The sequence below is a fragment of the Leucoraja erinacea genome, chromosome 19 (assembly GCF_028641065.1).
Source record: "Leucoraja erinacea ecotype New England chromosome 19, Leri_hhj_1, whole genome shotgun sequence".
NCBI lineage: Eukaryota > Metazoa > Chordata > Chondrichthyes > Rajiformes > Rajidae > Leucoraja > Leucoraja erinaceus.
The window spans coordinates 38,701,538-38,722,496 of record NC_073395.1 but is presented as its reverse complement, the minus strand read 5'-3'; the positions used below and the strand labels follow the sequence as shown (position 1 = coordinate 38,722,496).

General features: G+C 45.6%; 1 protein-coding gene across 1 annotated transcript in view; it reads left to right on the top strand.

Moving 5' to 3' along the window:
* The window catches only part of met (MET proto-oncogene, receptor tyrosine kinase), a 236,937-nt gene that overhangs the window by 161,080 nt on the left and 54,898 nt on the right, over positions 1–20,959 (top strand). Inside the window, 1 exon segment of the mRNA XM_055649985.1 lies at positions 17,246–17,309. Coding sequence (XP_055505960.1) covers positions 17,246–17,309 — 64 coding nt within the window.

The window sequence follows — 20,959 nt, the reverse complement described above, 5'->3', positions numbered from 1 at the left end:
ACAGCAGGTATGACACAGACAATGGGTGGAAGGGCCTTTTCCTCGGCTGTACTGTTCTGTTCTAAACAGAATAATGCGATCAAAATTCCCTCTGCCATGCTGTAAAAAACAAGGTATAATGTTACATATACCTGTATTTCCAGTGTGGAAACTGGCTTATCCACACAGGGAACGTAACAGGAAATTTGCTTTTTGTATAATTTGCAAAGTGCAATGATTTGCACTGAGAAACTGCATAATCACTTTGTATATCATTTTCACGTGATAATGTTGTTGAAACTAGTGCCATGGGGCTGATTACTAGATGCTGCTCAGAGAATATCTGCTAAAGTGAACCAAATATAAATATAGGTTACACAAAAAAGCTGGAGAAACTCAGCGGGTGCAGCAGCATCTATGGAGCGAAGGAAATAGGCAACGTTTCGGGCCGAAACCCTTGGGTTTCGGCCCGAAACGTTGCCCATTTCCTTCGCTCCATAGATGCTGCTGCACCCGCTGAGTTTCTCCAGCTTTTTTGTGTAACGTTCGATTCTCCAGCATCTGCAGTTCCTTCTTAAACAAATATAAATATAGATCATTCAGTAGTTATTGAATCTGGTCCACTTCACCTGATATTTACTACAGTTTAAAGATACAGCATGCAAACAGGTGCTTTGGCATACTAAGCCCACACTTTTTTTTAAATAATCATAATGATACACTTATTGTCATTGTAAATACATACAACAAAATTTCAGACGCACTGCCCGAGCGGAGCTCCAACGTATCAGATAAAACAATAACGACAATGAAAACAGCAAAAACAGCAAGAAAAACGCCGTCGTCAGAATGTGCAATATTTCACAGGATCGTGTTATAGCAGTACAAAATATTTGCTATGGGGGGTGTGTATTCAGTGCAGAGTTCAGAGTGGTGATGGCCTTGGGATAGAAACTGTTTGTTAATCTTGTGGTGTGTGATTTGATGAACCTGTAACGCTTTCCTGAGGGCAGAAAGGCAGACAAGTGATGTACGAGATGAGATGAGTCCTTTAGGATGCGTGATCATACCACTAATCATATTAGTTCAATGCTGTCCCGCGATCGCATCCACTCCCTACATTCTAGGGGCAATTTAGACAGGTTGATTAACCGACAAATCCGCATACTTTTTGGATGTGGTAGGAAGCCAGAGCACCCGGAGGAAACCCGCATAGTCAGAGGGAGAACGTGCAAACGCCACACAGACTGTACCTCTGGTCAGGATCAAAACGGGGTGTGTGGCGCTGTGAGGCAGCAGCCCTACCAGCTGAGCCCTGATGTATATGTTTGAACTTCTTCAACCTACAAGTGGCAAACAAGCCCGTAACAATGCCAATCCCAAACTCTAAAGTTTCCAACTAATTAACTCTTAATATCTAAATTTTTGTTCCCGTAACCGAGTGGAGTCCATTTCCCCACCCTGCAGCCAGTACTTATGGAGATATTCATTGTGAATGTGATCAGAATTGCAGATGGAATGCACACCTGACCATCTCCAGGAGGCCTGCCCACTGCAGGTAAACTTCATCTCCTTGCAGCAGCAAATGGCAAGTGATATTCAGCGATCTCCCTCCACTGAGATGTCTGGGTGCATCTAGGATTTATTTCGTACCCATTTGAAGGGTGGGTGACTGGTGGAACCTTGTACGATGTTATAACAAAAGAACCTGCAAGAATTTGGGCCCAGCGGTGATGAAGGAATAGTAATTGCATTTTTAAATCAGGATAGTCTTTGACTTTGGGGGGGGGGAGGATTACAAGTGGTGCTGTTACCATATGCCTGAAGTGCTGTGCAGTAGTTAGAGTTTGCAGGTTTAGACAGCACCGTTGTTGCAACTTAATGGTGGGACCTTTATGCAAAGCAGCTGACAGTGCAGTCTGAAACTTCAGCATTCATTGGGAGGAAGTTTGCGATCCCTGCATACTGGTGCACAATCACAAAAGTCCCATCCTCCTCGCTGCTGAAATACAACTAGTCTTACAACTGTTCCCCATAGAATTAAGTGCAAACATTCTGTAGTTTTTCCTAGAGGCTCCATTAATTTCAATGAAAAACAGCAGCTGAAAAGGTTTGCAGGAAATTTCCACTATTAGTTTAGTTTAGTTTAGTTTAGTTTAGAGTTACAGTGCAGAAACAGGCCCTTCGACCCACCGAGTCCGCACTAACCAGTGGCCACATCAACACTATCCCTACACACACTAAGGACAATCTACACACACACCAAGTCAATGAACCTACATACCCGAGATTAACACAAAATGCTGGAGTAACTCAGCCTCACTGGAGAAGCTACTCTCCTCCTCGACAGAGAAGCTGCCTGTCCCACTGAGCTACTCCAGCATTTTGTGTCTCTAGTATCTGCAGTTCCTTCATGCACAACCAACATACCTGTACGTCTTTGGAGTGTGGGAGGTAACCGAAGATCTCGGAGCAAACCCAAGCGGTCACGGGGAGAACGCACAGACTCCGTAGTCGGGATGGAACCCGGGTCACCGGTGCTGCAAACGCTGTAAGGCAGCAACTCTACCGCTACGCCACCGTGCCGCCCTGATTAATAATGTTTGATTTAATTGAGTTAACTTAAGTCCAATCAATTATTCTCAAGCAATTTCCAGTTCTTTTAAATTTTTCTTTTTATTTGTATTCATTTACTTATCTTTAAATGGAGTTATTTGGCTTATATATATATAATACTCTTTGAATGCCAGACACATTGTCTGTTTTTGCTCCTGAATGGCATAATCATTCTAAGTATGTGTGGGAAGGAACTGCAGATTTACAGGTTTACACTGAAGATAGACATAAAAGCTGGAGTAACTCAATGGCTCAGGCAGCATCTCTGGAGAGAAGGAACCCTTTTCTCCAGAGTTGCTGCCTGACCCGCTGAGTTACTCCAGCTTTTTGCGTCACATTTCAACTCAGGTTTGACAGTCATGGGTTTCAACTGATTGGCAAAGCATTTCTGTGGGACTTACAGTCAGAAGTCTCTCTGAAAGTGTTAAAGAGGGAACTGCAGATGCTGGAGAATCGAAGGTTACACAGAAAAGCTGGAGAAACTCAGCGGGTGCAGCAGCATCTATGGAGCGAAGGAAATAGGCAACGTTTCGGGCCGAAACCCTTCTTCAGACTGATCAGGGGGTGGGGGTGGGTGGGGACAAGAAAGGGAAAAGGAGGAGTAGCCGGAAGGCTGGAGGGTGGGAGGAGACAGCAGGGGAGCTGAGGAAGGGGAGGAGACAGCAAGGACTAACAGAATTGGGAGAAGTCGATGTTCATGCCCCCGGGGTGCAGACTCCCCAAACGGAATATGAGGTGCTGTTCCTCCAATTTCCGGTGCTGCTCGCTGTGGCCATGGAGGAGACCCAGGACAGAGAGGTCGGAGACGGAGTGGGAGGGGGAGTTGAAGTGCTGAGCCACCGGGAGGTCAGCTAGGTTATTGCGGACCGAGCGGAGGTGTTCGGCGAAACGATCGCCCAACCTCCGCTTGGTCTCACCGATATAGATCTGCTGACATCTAGAGCAGCGGACGCAATAGATGAGGTTGGAAGAGATGCAGGTAAACCTCTGTCGCACCTGGAACGATTGCTTGGGTCCCTGAAAGGAGTTGAGGGGGGAGGTAAAGGGACAAGTGTTGCATCTGCTGCGGCCGCAAGGGAAAGTGCCCGGGGAGGGGGTGGACCGAGAGGGAAGGGAAGAATTGACAAGGGAGTTATGGAGGGAGCGGTCTTTGCGGAAGGCAGATATGGGGGGAGAGGGGAAGATGTGGCCAGTAGTGGGGTCACGTTGGAGGTGGCGAAACTGACGGAGGATTATTTTTTGTATGTGATGGCTGGTGGGGTGAAAGGTGAGGACTAGGGGGACTCGGCCCTTGTTGCGAGTGCGGGGATGGGGAGAGAGAGCAGTGTTGCGGGGTATGGAAGAGACCCTGGTGCGAGCCTCATTTATGGTGGAGGAGGGGAACCCCCGTTCCCTGAATAGTGAGGACATTTCAGATGTCCTGGTGTGGAACGCCTCATCCGTGGAGCAGATACGGCGTAGACGGAGGAATTGGGAGTAGGGGATGGAGTCCTTACAGGAAGCAGGGTGGGAAGAAAGGTCTCTCTGAAAGTTCTCATTTGAGGAGCCATACAACTTAAGAATGCAGTTAGTAGGGAGGCAAGGGAGGATATTTCCAGGCCATTGTGCGTATACTCACAAGTTGTGTGGGCCAATTTAATTACATTTAGACATTCCAGCTTAAAAATGCATTGCTTTCTGGGCCTGATCCCACAGTCAACTAATTTGATGTCAACTATCATGATGGCTCTCTGGCTGCTTTACACATTCATACGTTCTAGCAGCAGAATTAGCCCATCATTCCTGCTGAGGTCCCTTCCCATCAACTTTAGGCAGCTTCCCTCTCATGCCCCTGCAGTCACCTTTACTCAACTGGAATATGGACACATCCAATTTCATCTTCTTCCTCTCAAATTGCAGGTTGAATGTTATCGTATTGTGGTCACTACCTCTCAGTGGTTCCTTTACCTTCAGCTCCCTGATCAAATCCGGTTCTTTACACACAATACCAAATCCAGGATTGCCTTTTCTCTGGTAGGCTCAACTGCAAGCTGCTCTAAAAAACCACACTACAAATTCCCTCTCTTGGAGTCCAGAACCAACCTGATTTTCCCAGTCCACTTGCTTATTGGAATCCCCCATGATCACCGCAAGTAACATTGCCTTTTTTACATGCCGGATTATATCTCCTGGTGTAATTTGTACCCTACTCCCGCCTACTGTTCAGAGGCCTGTAAATAACTCCATTGCTGTTTCCCAACTCTATCCACAAGGTTTCTACATCTTCTGATCCGATGACATTCGATGTCAAAGCAAATAGTTAAAATTAAGTTAGTACAGGTGCACAACCTTTTATCCGAAAGCCTTGGGACCAGACACTTTTCGTAATTCGGAATTTGTCGGCCTTCGGAATGGAAATTTTTTAGCGTAGATATTAATGGCTGGCTCAGTGGTAGAGTGCTCGGCTCATAACCGCAAGGTCGCGAGTTTGCGCCTTGATCCCGGCAGTTCCTCGGTCGCGAGTTTGAGTCTTCAATGTAGTTTTTTCTTGCAGAATAAATGTCTGTATGAAATGCAGTGTGTTGAATGAATTCCTGAATTTGTAAATGTGACCGCAGCATTGAATCACCTACATGCCCTTAGGCGGCCTAAGGCGACATTTTCACACTCTTATATCCGTGTGCAGCAGAGGCGACATGCGTTTGGCGCCAAACGTGAGCTTTGGTGTGCAGACGACATCCTGGAAAAAATGTCTGGTTTCTTCCAGGTAGGCGATATACCCTCCCGGGCAATATACCCTCCACTTCTCTTTTATGAAGAGGATTTAGTTCCCCTTTCGTCGAGGACCGACCGGAGGTTCCGCTGTCACCGCTGCGGGCCGCCCTCGGTGAACGTCCTGTCTCCCTGTCCCTGGGATAGCAGGGGGCGATCAAACAGCACAATACCCCACTCCCCCTCCAACTCCAGAAGAATCCGCTCCCCGATGGGCCGCTACGGCGACAAGTGGCAGTTCGCCCACAGCCCGAGCTGCGCGACCCCAAGAACAAGACGTACCTTGCACGCATCAGCTTCTGCTCCTACGGGGAGCGTGTTCCTCTGGAGTTGGAGCGTGGCTGGGCTGGAGTTGCTGATCTGGGATCTCCGTGCTTGCAGTGGGCCTGGGAGTCGGTGTCCCGATGAGGGGGCGCAGCTCGGGCTGCCACTTGTCACCGTAGCGGCCCATCGGCGAACGGCTTCTGGTGGTCCTGACATCTCCCGCTAATTTGCAGTTTTCCTCTGGAGTTGGAACGGGGCTGGGCTGCTGCTGGCTGTGGGTCTCTGGGATCTCCGTGCTTCCAGTGGGCCAGGGGGTCGGTGTCCCGTTGGTCCTGACGTCTCCGGTGACTGGCATTGACCTGCTGGCATCGCCGACTTGAAGACAGTGCAAAGCCCCCGCGCCGGTGCAATGGGCGGGGAGCTGGAGAGGGGAGGGAAGGGGTCACACACATGGCCGGGAAGCAGAGGGGTGTAGGTGGGGTGAAACTGAAGGGAGCGACAATCTGCTGCTCCCTGCCCGCTGAATTAAAAAGTTCCCACGCAAGACTCACAATACACTGTGTATCGTGAGTCTACCGTGGGAACTTTTTAACTCAGCGGGCAGGCAGCAGCAGATTGTCAATTATTAACCCTCCCGCGCAATATACCCTCACCTTCTCTTTTATGAATGGGGATTTAGTTCCCCTTTCTTCGAGGACCGACCGGAGGTTCCGCTGTCACCTCTGCGGGCCGCCCTCGGTGAACATTTTCAAGGGCCTTTCTTCAAGGACTGAAAAAATGTCCACTATTCGGAGGTTTTCGTTATTTGGATCTTCGGATAAAAGGTTGTGCACCTGTAACATAATTGCTCAATATAGTAATAGTTCTTATTATCTCGTTTATCATGCTATTTAGGGAACAAGAGGAATATTATGATCTAGGTTTTTTTAATTTCATCAGTAGTTTTGTTTCTGCCCATATTTTGTATCCAGCCATCATTACCTCCACTGTTTTATTACTCCTTCCAATCCAGTATTTTCCATGAATCTGAACAAACATAAACAATAAATATTGAATTTTACCTAGCCTCATTTTATCGGACAAATTTATTGGTCATAGAGTGATACAGTGTGGAAACAGGCTCTTCGGCCCAACTCGCCCATACCCCGGCCAACATGTCCCAGCTACACTAGTCCCACCTGCCCGCATTTGGCCCATAGCCCTCCAAACCTGTCCAATCCATGTGCCTGTCTAACTGTTTCTTAAACGTTGGGATAGTCCCAGCCTCAACTACGTCCTCTGGCAGCTTGATCCATACACCCACCACCCTTTGTGTGAAAAAGTTACCCCTCAGATGCCTATTAAATCTTTCCCCCTTCACCTTGAACCTATGTCCTCTGGTCCTTGATTCCCCTACTCTGGGCAAGAGATTGTGTGCATCTACCCGATCTATTCCACTCATGATTTTATACACCTCTATAAGATCAACCCTCATCCTCCTGTGTTCCAAGGAATAGAGACCCAGCCTATTCAACCTCTCCCTATGGCTCAGACCCTCTAGTCCTGGCAACATCCTCGTAAATCTTCTCTGTACCCTTTCCAGTTTGATAACATCTTTCCTCTAACATGGTTACCAGAACTGAACCCAATATTCTAAATGCGGTCTCACCAATGTCTTAAACAACTGCAACATGACATCCCAACTTCTATACTCAATACTCTGATTGATGAAGGTCAATGTGCCAAAAGACCTTTTAACCACCTTATCTACCTGCGACTACACTTTTAAGTACTCCAATACTCCTAGATCCCTCTGCTCTACAACACTACCCAGAGCCCTGACATTTCCTGTGTAGGTCCATTTCCTGTGTAGGTCCCAAAATGCAACACCTCATACTTCTCTGTATTAAATTCCGTCAACCATTCCTCAGCCCACCTGGCCAATCGAGGAAGATTCTGCTGCAAATATTCACATCCTTCTTCACTATCTGCAAAACCACCCACCTTTGAATTATCAGCAAACTTGCAAATCTTGCCATGCATCTTCTCATACGCACACCGTGTTCAAGTCACACCGTGCTCTCCCTTTAAGGCCACTTCCAAAACTACCCAAACGGTTATCCTGTACACCAGTATTTACAACTGAAGAATCCTTATTGAGGCACCCCCTCGACAATAATTAATTGCTAGATGACTTGCAGAAAATAAAATAAATAGAATGATAGTATTGAGACACCTGAGAGAAATGGATTAAAATTCACCAACAAGAACAACACATCTGAAGGGAAGAGATTTCATTCAGCTGCTGTAAAACTGACGTAAAGTGGCGGAAATATTTAGCAGGACAGGCAACATCTGTGGAGGGAGAAACAGACCATTTCCGATAAAAACATTTAGCCTGGCAGTCCAGAGAGAATAAAACACCAATCATTTGAACAGTTGATTTTAAACTTCCAGCTAGACTGGGCACTGCCCATTAACCATGGACTCATGGCTCCTGGCAATTGGCCCAATCTGGAAGACACTTAAAACTCATAGCTTCTGAAAAGTTTCTGTTTGACTTTTATTTACATAGTCATGCATTCCAACATGCTCCCTAACTTTGTGTTGAATCATTGATCACTGTAATTAGAAAAGGCCAACGGAATCAAGATGATTCACACAAGGAAATGCATAGAGTTAACTTCTGGGAAATAAATGACCAGAGGGAGTTGCAATAAGTTAATGAGTTAGAAGCTTGAATTATTGCATTTCTGTGTTGTATCAAGGAACGTTGCTAGTTTTTGAAGGAGAGTCAGTATAAATTAATAAATGGGGGCCTCGTGTATTTATAAAATTTCAAAAATGTATGCTTATTCAAGATTCAAGAGAGTTTATTGTCATGTGCCCCTGATAGGACAATGACATTCTTGCTTTGCTTCAGCACAACAGAACATAGTAGGCATGACTACAGAACAGATCAGTGTGTCGATATACCATTGTACAAATATATACACACATGAATAAATAAACTGATAAAGTGCAAATAACGGATAATGGGTTATTAATGTTCAGAGTTTTGTCTGAGCCAAGTTTAATAACCTGATGGCTATGGGGAAGTATCTATTCCTGAACCTGGTGGCTGCAGTCTTCAGGCTCCTGTACCTTCTACCTGAAGGTAGCAGGGAGATGAGTGTGTGGCCAGGATGATGTGGGTCCTTGATGCTGCTGCCAGCCTTTTTGAGGCAGCGACTGCGATAGATCCCCTCGATGGAAGGGAGGTCATAGCCGATGATGGACTGGGCAGTGTTTACTACTTTTTGTAGTCTTTTCCTCTCCAGGGCGCTCAAGTTGCCGAACCAATGAAAGATCTTCAGAGGATGCATTTAGAGTGATACTTGTACTAAACGTATACAAAAAATAATTTCACTGTACCTAGGTACATGTGACAAAGAAAGTGCCTTACCATACCATAAAAATCATAACTTTTCACAGTGGCTCACACCCCAAGCCCACAAGAGAAGACTAGGCTAAGTGGGACCCATTGGGTTCCATGTTCACACGGGAGGGCTGGTCCCCCAACGCAATATTCCACCTCTCCACCAATTCCAATATTGGTGGCCAGAGGGGGGGCTTTCTGGAGTGCTGGAATGGGTTCTTGGGGTGGCAGCTCAGTCCCTCAAGATCTGCTGACAGCTCACTCACGGCTGGTGGGCTGGCAGTTGACTCATGACTATTCCTTGAAATTTCTTTTCAAGCAGAGTGCAAGGCCACCGAATTCAAGTGCGGTTTCCGACCACTTCAAGCAGGATGCAAGGCCACCAAATTCAAGTGCAGTTTCATTCCATTTCAAGCAGGGTGCAAGGCCACCAAATTCAAATGCAGTTTCATACCATTTCATGCAGGGTGAAACCACCAAAAAACCACACAAAATACCAAACTCACAGTTCAGCAGACAATCAGTGTGTTCAGTTGATCCACAGCTCAGACAGAGTCGTGACCTCTCCCTCCCCCATCATGCAGAGACTGAGCCACACCCACACTTCCGGGTTTTATAACCCCTCCTCCTTCCACCGGAAACGGTGTGGCTTTCATGGCGTGATTGACAGGAGAGAGATTCTTAAAAATGTTTAAACACTAATAACACTTTTATTTTTCATTGATGGGAAGAATTCTCTGCACCTGCTCAGCGGAGGGGGACTGAGTAAGATGGCCAAAAATCACAGCTGTAAGTGGTAGCGTTTTATCTAAAATCTATATACAGTGCAAACAGGAAGTAGGTGCATTTGCAGTAATGCCTTTTAACTTCAAGCCAAAGCACCCAAGCCACCATTTGCAGTAAGTAGTGACTTTCAACTTCAAGCCAAAGCACCCAAGCCACCATTTGCAGTAATGCCTATCAACTTCAAGCCAAAGCACCCGCCACAATTTGCATTGTAGTGCCTTTCAACGTCATGCCAAAGCACCCAAGCCACCATTTGCAGTAAGTAGTGCCTTTCAACTTCAAGCCAAAGCTCCCAAGCCACCATTTGCAGTAAGTAGTGCCTTTCAACTTCAAGCCAAAGAACCCAAGCCACCATTTGCAGTAAGTAGTGCCTGTCAACTTCATGTCACCATTTGCAGTAAGTAGTGCCTTTCAATTTCAAGCCAAAGCTCCCAAGCAACCATTTGCAGTAAGTAGTGCCTTTCAACTTCAAGCCAAAGCACTCAAGCCACCATTTGCAGTAAGTAGTGCCTTTCAACTTCAAGCCAAAACACCCAAACAACCATTTGCAGGCAGTGTATTTTTACTTCAAACAAACCATATTTTCATTTTCAAACCACATTAAGGGGACTCACAGTTGTGTAGACATTTGTTCAGTGTTATTCAGAGCTCAGAGAGACATGACCCTTGCATCCATCTTGCAGAGACTGAGTGAGGCACACCACTTCCTGGTTTTATAGTCCCTCCGCCTCCCTCCAGCAGGAGCAGCAGGGAGAATGGTGATTTTTTTTAAAAACATTAATATCTCTCTGATTTGTCATCGATGGGAAAATTCCTCCGCACCCGTAAGGCGGAGGGGGGCTCTGAGTGAGGTGGCCAAAAATGACGGCCGTAGGTGGCAGCGTTCTGTTGGAAATCGCAACACTGTGGGCCAAAAGCGGTCAAGATCAGAGTTTTAGTAATATAGATTGGTCTTTACAAGTTGAGAGCAGCTTTTTGCTATTATGAAAGGTTCTTAGCATAATAAATTTACACAGTTGCATTTTTCTGTTCTTTTTCAAAGATTTATTTCTCCCAACATTTATTTTATTGAATCGTGTAATTAATCGTGATTCTGATTTTTGTATTCAACATTCTAGTTCCAGTAATCCATCATTCATGTTAAACCGTGATTCATGGCCGTTTGCATCATGGCCAGGTAGAGCGATTCCAGTGCTCAGGAATGAAACCGGCATCTTACACACATGTGTGCTGGCATCTTACATACGTGCACACTGGCATCTTACACTCATGTGTGCTGGCGTCTTACACACATGCACATTGGCATCTTACACACGTATGTACTGGCATATTACATATGTGCATGCTGGCATCTTACACACATGTGTGCTGGCATCTTACACACGTGCACACTGGCATCTTACACTCATGTGTGTTCACGTCTTACACACGTATGTACTGGCATATTACATAGTGCATGCTGGCATCTTACACACATGTGCTCGGGCATCTTACACATGTGTGCGTTGGCATCTTACATACATGTGCTCAGGCATCCTACACACGTGTGCGCTGGCTTCTTATACATGTACACACTGGCATCTTACACGCGTGTACACTGGCATCCTACACATGTGCACACCTCAAAGCGCAAATACATAATTTATTGGGGAAAAAAAGATTGCAGGGAAACTCATGGTGGAAAACATTTCTCTTGTTGGATTTTATAAATAAGATATCAATGAAAATAAAATAATATGCAGATCATCAGATATTGTCTAGAAATCGGATTGAGCTGTAAGAGAAGGGATTTAAAACCATGATGTGTTGTGACGATTGCTTGGGCAGCCTCCATCCCAGTTATATGAATATTGATTTCTCCAACTTCAAGTAACCTCGGCATTCCCTCTCTCTCTATCCCTCCCCCACCCAAGTCACCAGCTTCTCATTTTCACCCAACAAAGAGCTAACAATGGCCTGTTTCCTTTATCATCGTTACTTTTTTTCAAATATCTTTCATTCATTGTTCTTTATCTCTCTACATCATGGTCTATGATCTCTCGTTTCCCTTTCCCCGTAACTTTCACTCTGAAGAAGGGTCTCGACTCGAAACGTCACCCATTCCTTCTCTCTGGAGATGCTGCCTGTCCCGCTGAGTTACTCCAGCTTTTTGTGTCTATTTGCAGATAAGAAGCTATATAGACCAGACTTAAAATACTGGGATTGTAGTATCAGAGCAGAGAATAATATAAGATTTAGCGGAGTCTAACGCGTGGAGAATGATTAATTTCTCCGGTTGGGAGAACAGTAATGAAGGATCATCATTTTTAAATTATCAGTGAGAGTAAGGAAATAGTTTCTGGGGAATGGTGGAATGTGAAGCAGGGAGTAATTAAGGCAGAGACTGCATCTTTTAAGGGATAAATTGTGAAGTAATTGAAACAGGTAAAGAAACGAAGGCTCTGGAATGAAAGCGAGGGAGTGGGATTAATTTGAGCCTTTGCAAAGAAAGAACAGATTTGTGATGTATTGGACAGCTAAATGGTTTCCATCTGTGCACTGCGTCTTTATGATGCAATGATTCCAGATGAATGATTGCTATTTCCTTCTTACGAAACTTGGGGCATCCAAAACTTGATGTACTGATGGAAAGAATTATCACTTAATGAAAGCAATGGGTCAGAAATCACACTCTTCATGTCTGTAAAGAAAAATGACATAGAGCAGGCAAGCAATCATCACAACACGTTGCAAGTAGGTTTTAGTCAAATACAAATATAAAATAATCAATTAAATATGTGGAGATACAAAGAACAGCATGTGCTGGTTTACAAAATTAAAATTCCTGGAGTAATTCTGCAGGTCAGGAAGATCTCTGGAGATATGGATGTGTGACGTTTTGGGTCGAGATTCTTCTTCCGACCTTTCTTAAAGGGTCCTCACTCTAGCACTTTGTATTGTTTTAATATTAAGTATGTTTTTGGCTACATGTTTAAGAGATTCATGTATTGAACCAGATGCCTTGTTGGTAATGTTCAATGCAATGTATGAGTTCGTCAGTGTACTGAAATGAAATTAATTTTGGAAGCAGAGCCCAATGAATTGTCACTGCTAAATAGTATATTTTGCCCTGCTGGCAAAGGGTGAATTTGTAGGCATAGATTAAGAACACTCATTTGTTATATAATGAAGAAAAAATCATCTTCAATTCAAGGAATGCAGTTTAGTTTAGAGATACAGCCTGGAGGTAGGCCCCACGGCCCACCAAGTCCACACCGACCATCAATCATCTGTTCATACTTGGTCTATGTTATCCCACTTTCTCATCCACTCCCTACACACTAGGTGCAATTTACAGAGGCCAATTAACCAACAAACCCAGGGATTTTTGAGGAAAACTGATCTCCCAGAGGAACCCATGCAGTCACAGAGAGAACATGCAAGCTCCGCACAGACAGCACCCGAGGTCAGGATCGTACCCAGGTTTCTGGTGCTATGACGCAGCAGCTTTGCCAGCTGCGCCACTGTGCCACCCATCATCATCATTATATCATGGAATGGTGAACTGTCTTCTTTCTTCTTGCATTTGAGGCAGCAGAGGTTATGTAACGCCCTCCAGGTGTTATAGCACAGTTCAATGTGCTGTTGTCGAGGGGCGTGAGGTCTACCCCTCCACCAAGGGGGCGGAGGACAGCGCAGTCGCTAATGCCGTGCTGCGCTGTTTGCTGGTCTGCTCCACACACGCAGGCTGCTGATGGACGCAGCCCCCAGCGATGTACTGTCTGCTTTACCAGGAGTTTAACTTGTGACTGTTGTTGTTGTTGTTGGCTAGGTTACATTAAAATGCCAGTTTTATAATACATTTGAAACAGCAATCTATGCTCAAATCGAATTTTGATGATTGATTTATTGAAAGTTCCTAATTGATAATCTGAAATGAGATGAAATGAAATATGACTAAATCTTCAATCTCAACTCCATGATAATGGTCGGGACAAAAAAGCTGGAGAATCCATGGGGATGGAAACTGAGCGTTTGAAACTTAGTTTGACACAGAAGACTCCATCCATGTTGGATATTTATTTATTGTATGTAGCCCTGAATCCCAAAAGATGATGCAAGTCTGTTTAATATCATCACAAAATCCATCAAGGTTTCTTGTTCCATTATCTTTGGTTGTAATCTGTTTCACATACACTTGTAAAAAGAATAGTGGCTGCTATATTTCTAGTTTTCTTATTTGCACCAGGTGCTGAAACGCTGTCAAAAGCAGCTCAGAATCAAATATTCTCGTTATTTTTGGCCGAAGTAACATGCTGTCATCATCCTAAGTGGCTTCTTACAGCAGCAGTTTCTGCTAAAGTCACTGCCTCAAATGTTGCAGATGAACACAGCATGGAAACAAGTCATTCGGCCCATCCCATCCATGCTGTTCACGGTGGCAACCTAATATAGTCCCATTTCCGTGCTTTTGGCCCATATCCCCCAAAATCGTTCCCATCCTTGTACCTGTCCAAATGTCTTATCAACATTGTGCTCACCACTACAGTTTGTTTAAAGAAGGAACTGCAGATGCTGTAAAAATCGAAGGTAGACAAAAATGCTGGAGAAACTCAGCGGGTGAGGCAGCATCTATGGAGCGAAGGAATAGGCAACGTTTTGGGTCGAGACCCTTCTTCAGACTACAGTTTCCTCTGTAGTTTGTTCCTTATATCCATAAAGATGATAAAGTTGCCTCTTGGCTCATCTCTAAATCTCACCCCTCCCAGCTTCAACCTATGCCCTCTGGTTGTACATTCCACTAGCCAGGAATAAAGACTGACAATTGATCTTATGTGTGCCGCTCATGAGTTTACAAACGTCAATAACATCAGGTGTTGTGGCCTGGCACAAAAGGAAACAAAGTGATAGAGTAAAGGGCCTGTCCCACGAGAATGCGACTGCATGCGGCAAGCGCGACCTAACGTGGTCGCTTGAGCCGTACGGCCTCGCGGGGCCGGTCCCACATCGATCGCCGGAGCCGTATGGAGTTGTGTGGGGCTGGTCCCGACATCGCGCAGGGCTCCAAAAAACTAACACTGTCCAAAAATTCCGCACAGCAACGGCCTGCCGGCCCGCAGCCACATTGAGGCCATTCACACCACCTCAATGGGCGTGTGCAGCGTCTCGATGCCATACACAGTGTCTTGACGCCATACATAGCGTCTTGACGGCGTACGCCTAGCGCGAACTTCCTGCGGACTTCGCTCGAACTTCACGTCAACTCGTACGGGATCACTCGACCTCCGCGCAGTCCCCGCTTCTGGTTTGGTCACGCTCGCCGCATGCAGTTGCATGCTGGTGGGACAGGCCCTTAACTCAGCGGGTCAGGCAGCATCACTGGAGAACATGGATAAGGTGGCGTTTCAGGTCTAGATCTTTCTTCAGAGCAATAGAAGGGAGGGAGAAGAAAGCTAGAAAGGGGAGAGGCACGACAAGGTGTGGCAGTTAACTGGTCAACACAGGTGGGTGGAGCGAAGGCCAGAGATAAGAACAACATGTATGAGACAGGTTTGAAGAGTTGCAGATTATAAAGCTAGGGAGGAAAGTAGAGGGGGTAGGGGGGCATTAGGTGGGAATCCAGGTGAGGGAAGGGATGGGGTAAGAGAGGTGAGTGGTGGGGGAGAAAGGGGGAGGGGGAAGTTAGTTAAATGTTATCTCAAATTAGAGAATTCAACATACCATTGGGTGCAAGCGACCCAAACGGAATACGAGATGCAGTTCCTCTAGTTTGTATGTGGCCTCATTCTGGCAATGGCAGAAGCCCAGAACAGAAAGGTCAGTTTGGGAATGGGGAGGGGAGTTAAAATGGTTAGCAACAGGGTGATCCAGTAGGCCTTGGTGGGCTGAGCATGTGTTCAATGAAATGAATGAATGAATAAGTTTATTGGCCAAGTATGTTCACATACAAGGAATTTGCCTTGGTGCTCTGCCCGCAAGTGACAACATGACATACAGTGACTGTTAAGAGTGATATATAAAATATTAAACATTAATAATAAAACATTATCGATTAAACATGGGATTTAAACAAAATACCAGAGCAAAAGGAGGCTACATATATTTGGCTATTGAGTAGAGTTACTACTCGTGAAAAAAAGCTGTTTTTATGTCTGGCTGTGGCAGCTTTGACAGTCCGGAGTCGCCTTCCAGAGGGAAGTGATTCGAAGAGTTTGTGGCCAGGGTGAGAGGGGTCAGAGATAATCTTGCCCGCTCACTTCCTGGCCCTTGCAGTGTACAGTTCATCAATCGAGGGAAGGTTGCAGCCAATAGCCTTCACAGCTGATCGGACGATTCACTGCAGCCTCCGGGTGTCGTGCTTGGTGGCTGAGCTGAACCAGACCATGATGGAGAAGGTGAAGACAGATGCTACGATGGCCGTATAGAATTGGACCATCATTGCCTGTGGCAGATTGTGTTTCCTCAGCTGCCGCAGGAAGTACATCCTCTGTTGTGCCTTTTTGACTGTGGAGTCGATGGTGGCCCTCCATTTAAGATCCAAATGGTCGCTGAATCTATGCTTGATCTCACCGTTGTACAGGAGGCCACATTGGGAACACTGGATGTAGTAGATGAGGATATAGGAGGTGTGTGCAAACCTCTGTCACATCTGAAAGGACAGTCGGGGTTCCTGGGTGGAGGCGAAGGAGAAGGTATAAGGACAGGTGTTACATCTCCTGCGGTTGCAGGAAAATTGCTTGGGGAGAGGATAGTTTGGGTGGGAAGGGATGTGAGCCAGGGAGTTGCAAAGGGAACAGTTTCTGCAGAAGGCTGGAAAGGCAGTTAATGGGAAGATCTGACTCGTGGTGAGATCACGGTGGAGGATGTTCTGTTGGATGCAGAGAATGGTGAGGCGAAACGTGAGGTCCAAGGGAACTCTATCCTTGTTCCATCTAGGGGGAGGGGGAGCAAGAGCGGAACCACGGGTGACAGTGATGCGGTCTAACTATGACAGAAGGGGGAAAACCATGAGGATATCTCAGATGTCCTAGAATGGAAAGTTGCAACTTGGGAACAGGCGTGGTGGAGATAGAGAAACTGAGGAGCGTGGATAAGGTGAATGCCCACAGTCTTTTTCTTAGTATTCAAATACTGGAGGGCATACATTTAAAGTGAGAAAGAAGTGATTTAAGAGAGACTTCAGGAGAGACTGGTTCACTCACTAGAATAAGCTGCTAGAGGAAGCCACAGATGCGGATACAATTACAACTTTTAAAAGACATTTGGACAGATATATGAATAGGAAGCGTTCAGAGGCATATGGGCCAAATGCAGACTAATGGGCCTGTCCCAACATGCCAACTTGGTAATTGTGGACGTTGGCCAAAGGGCCTTTTTCTGTCCTGTACAGGTCTATCTGCTCAGATGGAATTTGAAATCATATCTTCAGACAGTTATGAGTCTAGGTCTCTGGATATTGTTACTGTGATACAGTTGGGACCAAAGAGATTTTGGGATCCATAACTCCCTGAAAGTGGCAACACAAGTAGATGGACTGGTAAAAAATTGCCTTCATCGGTCGGGGCATTAGTACAACAGATAGGAAATCATGTTGTAGCTTTATAGGATTTTGAGGCCCCATATTGGGAATAATGTGTAATTCTGGTGGCCCCATTACAGGAAGGATGTGAAGATGTTGGTGAGGTTCACCAGATGCAGCCCGGATTAGGGAGCATTAGCTACATGGAGAGGTTGGACAAACGTGTTTACTCTTGAACTACGAGGTTAAGGGAGACTGGAGAGAAGTAAATACAATTATGAGAGGCACAAAGAGCGTACACAGTCGATATCTTTTATCCAGGATGGAATGGCCAAAGACTAGAGGGCTTACCTTTAAGCTGAGAGGGGCAAAGTTTAAAGGAGATGTTCGGGGCAAGATTTTAGTACACAGAATGGTGGGCACCTAGAAAGTATTGCCAGGGGAGATGGTGAAGGCAGATGTGATGCTGGCATTTAAAGGGCCTGGATTCACTCTATCCAACTTCCGGGTTCACCGTTCGCAGGAGTTCCCACGGTGACCGCAAGAGTTACTACGGATATCGCACGGGACACTTCGTTCATAAAATGTTGCAATGCTCAATCACAAGTGCACAAGTCACTCTTGGACAAATTCAAACATGTTTGAATTTTCTCCCGAGTACCCAAGGTACACGATTACCTGCCGTTAGCGCCACGGTGGTCCACGAATGCCGTATTGTTACCGCACGAGGTTCCCACGATGTTAAACTCTGGTTACCTCTTGCGTCAAGTCGCCCCGTGAAAAGGGGGTTTAACTAAACCTGAACATATCAAAACTAACAAAACAAACAAAACTATGGAATTACAACTAAAAGTCTAAAGGCTGAACATAACTAACAGGCAAAAGACACTGGCCTTGCTGCCAACAACTTCCACACAGAACACAATCTGAACACACACCTGACTCAGGCCACCTAAACCTACACGATCCCCCGGTTGCTAATCAATGTAACTCCCCCTCCCATTCCCACACTGACCTTTCTGACCTGGGCCTCCTCCATTGTCAGAGTGAGGCCTAGCGCAAATTGGGGGAACAGCACCTCATATTTCTCTTGAGCAGCTTAAACCTCAGTGGTATGAATATTAACATCTCTAACATCAAGTAACCCTTGCTTTCCCTCTCTCTCCATCCCCTCCCCTTCCTAGTTTTCCGACCATTCTGACTGTCTTCCTGATTAAATGTTATCTCTGTTTGCTTCGTTGTCAACTTCTTCTAGCTAACAATGATCTGTTCTACATTTTCCTTGACCTTCAACCTCTTTGATGTCTCGTTTTCACACCTTACCCATCCTTATCTCTGTGTCTCCCTCACCCCTGACTCTCAGAAGGGTCTTGACCTGAAACATCACCCATTCCTTCTGTCCAGAGATGCTGCCTGTCCTGCTGAGTTACTCCAGCATTGTGTGAGATATGAACAGGCTTCTTTATCTCTATGGGCTGATCATGATGTATCAAGTACCTTCTCTCCATGAAGGGATTACTGTTCACAATACTGTCTGGGTTCTTATCAGTTCTAACCTTGAGTTCACAAGCTGCTCTTTGTCTCTGTGTTCCACAAACATGTTTGCATGCAGTGTGAGGCCTCGCGCAAATTGGGGGAACTAGCTTTTTTTAAATGAACTAACCCCATCAATTTTAAACTAACTCCATAATTTCTCTGCAAACCCCTATAGTCCCCCTTTTGATTCTTCAATCAACATTAGAAAGAAAGAATCTCCAAAATAAGAATTATTTTAGGCAGCACAAGCACAGATCATTAGATAAGATGGTGTCCGTATTAGAATTGGGTAGGACGGAACTGCAGATGCTGGTTTACACTAAAGAAAGCCACAAAATTCTGGAGTAACTCAGCGGAACAGGCAGCATCTCTGGTGAGAAGGGATGGGTGATATTTCGGGTCGAGACTCTTCTTTGGACAGGGCCTGAGACCAAGCATGTTTTTGTCTCTCTGCCATATTAGAATGAATGGGCTCCATATTTTAGAGACATCCTGCAATACATTTGATGGGGAAGCCTTAATAAACCTATACTTCTCTAAATATAAGAAGTGTATTTGTAGTGGGGGGGGGGGGGGGGGGGGCAGCTCGAGGCCTGTATGGATCTGATGTTAGCTGGTAACATTCTACCATTAGTTTGCAACAGTACTTAATAAGCATTAAAACACAACAGAAAGTAAAAAGGATAAACATGAGCATTCCATAACCCCGCTCCAGCAGGTAGAGGGGAGGAGGCTACTCAAGCTTCAGTATTTCCTTGTGGATCATTAACCAGGTTGGTCATGATTTCGGAGTTATCCGGAATGTTGGTGCAACATTCCACTCCGATCAAGGCACTAGTATCTCCCTGGACAGCGTTGATCGATTAGGAGTGGCCCTAATACCACAGCAGACAATGCGGAGGGCCAGTGGCCATGGCACCCCCTCTTGGTGATATTTACTGTGGTTAGCCGGTCCTCAATAGTACAATTCATGCATTCAACCAGACCAGGAGATCATGGAAGATGGGGACAGTGTAAACTGCAGGTAATGTCCAGCAATGTTCAGACATCCTTACAAACAATGCTGATAACATGTATGCCCTGATCTGAGTCAGTTAGAGGGGACACCCTATCTTGGGATATGTTCTCTGCACAGCACTTTAGCAGCGTGTGAGGTTGTAGCCTGTCTAGATGGGACGGCTTCCACCCATCGGGAGAATCTGTCTACTATGACCAGAACCTCAGAGTACCCTTGGCACCTAGGCAGGGAAAATATAATCACAGGAGCTCGTAATGGGATCAGGACTGTAACTGGCCCTGAGTTAGTTTTGGAAGGCCACACTGTGGGTGTAGACCTGCTGGGCATATTTTCAGAATCCACGACCCAATCAGTTCCATTGTCACGGAGCCAGATTGCCCCAGGAGTGAAGTTGATGAGCCAAGCAAGGTGTTTTTCAATTATTTTCTTTGTGCTCATGATTCAGTGTAAGGGGTAGTTCTTCGCTAGTCTCAGTAGTCGCTATCCTCACTAGATGATTCCAGTGCCTTCGCGCCTGCCCCAGCGTACTGAACGCTACTCTGTTCTGGTTCCAATGCCTCCAGCTTAGGGTACAGGCTCGTCAATCAATTCTGAACTAACCCATATCAGTTTGCTGCAAACCCGTGCAATAGGTTTCATCTTCATGTTTGATTTTGAAGAAAACCAAGGGCATTGAGAAGGTCTTTGTGGAGGAAGTGCCCATCTACAAGAGCATTTTCAGTCACCCTCTATACATGTTCATGCAGCTCTCCTCCACCTTTCCCGAACAAGGTGAATCCTGAACTAGAGGGGGTTTGTTTCTAACTGCTATGATTTGCATTCTATTAAGTCTCCTAGTTTTTCCTTGTAATCCACAAAGGGTTTCTGTGACCTTTCTAGTTAGCACACCTTCTGATTTGAATACAGCAGTGTTTGGCATTGTTACATTACTTTACTGTAATAGGATATTGTATATTCTTTTATGGCTTAAATGCAAAATAGTTATGTCAACTCTGCAAGGTGGGGAGACAAGGAGTTAACGAGAAGATTTGTTTAACCAAAGTGTGGCTGATATGTGAAACTCACATCAGAAGGAAATGAGGAGGTCAGATACACTCACTACATTTAAGATTCA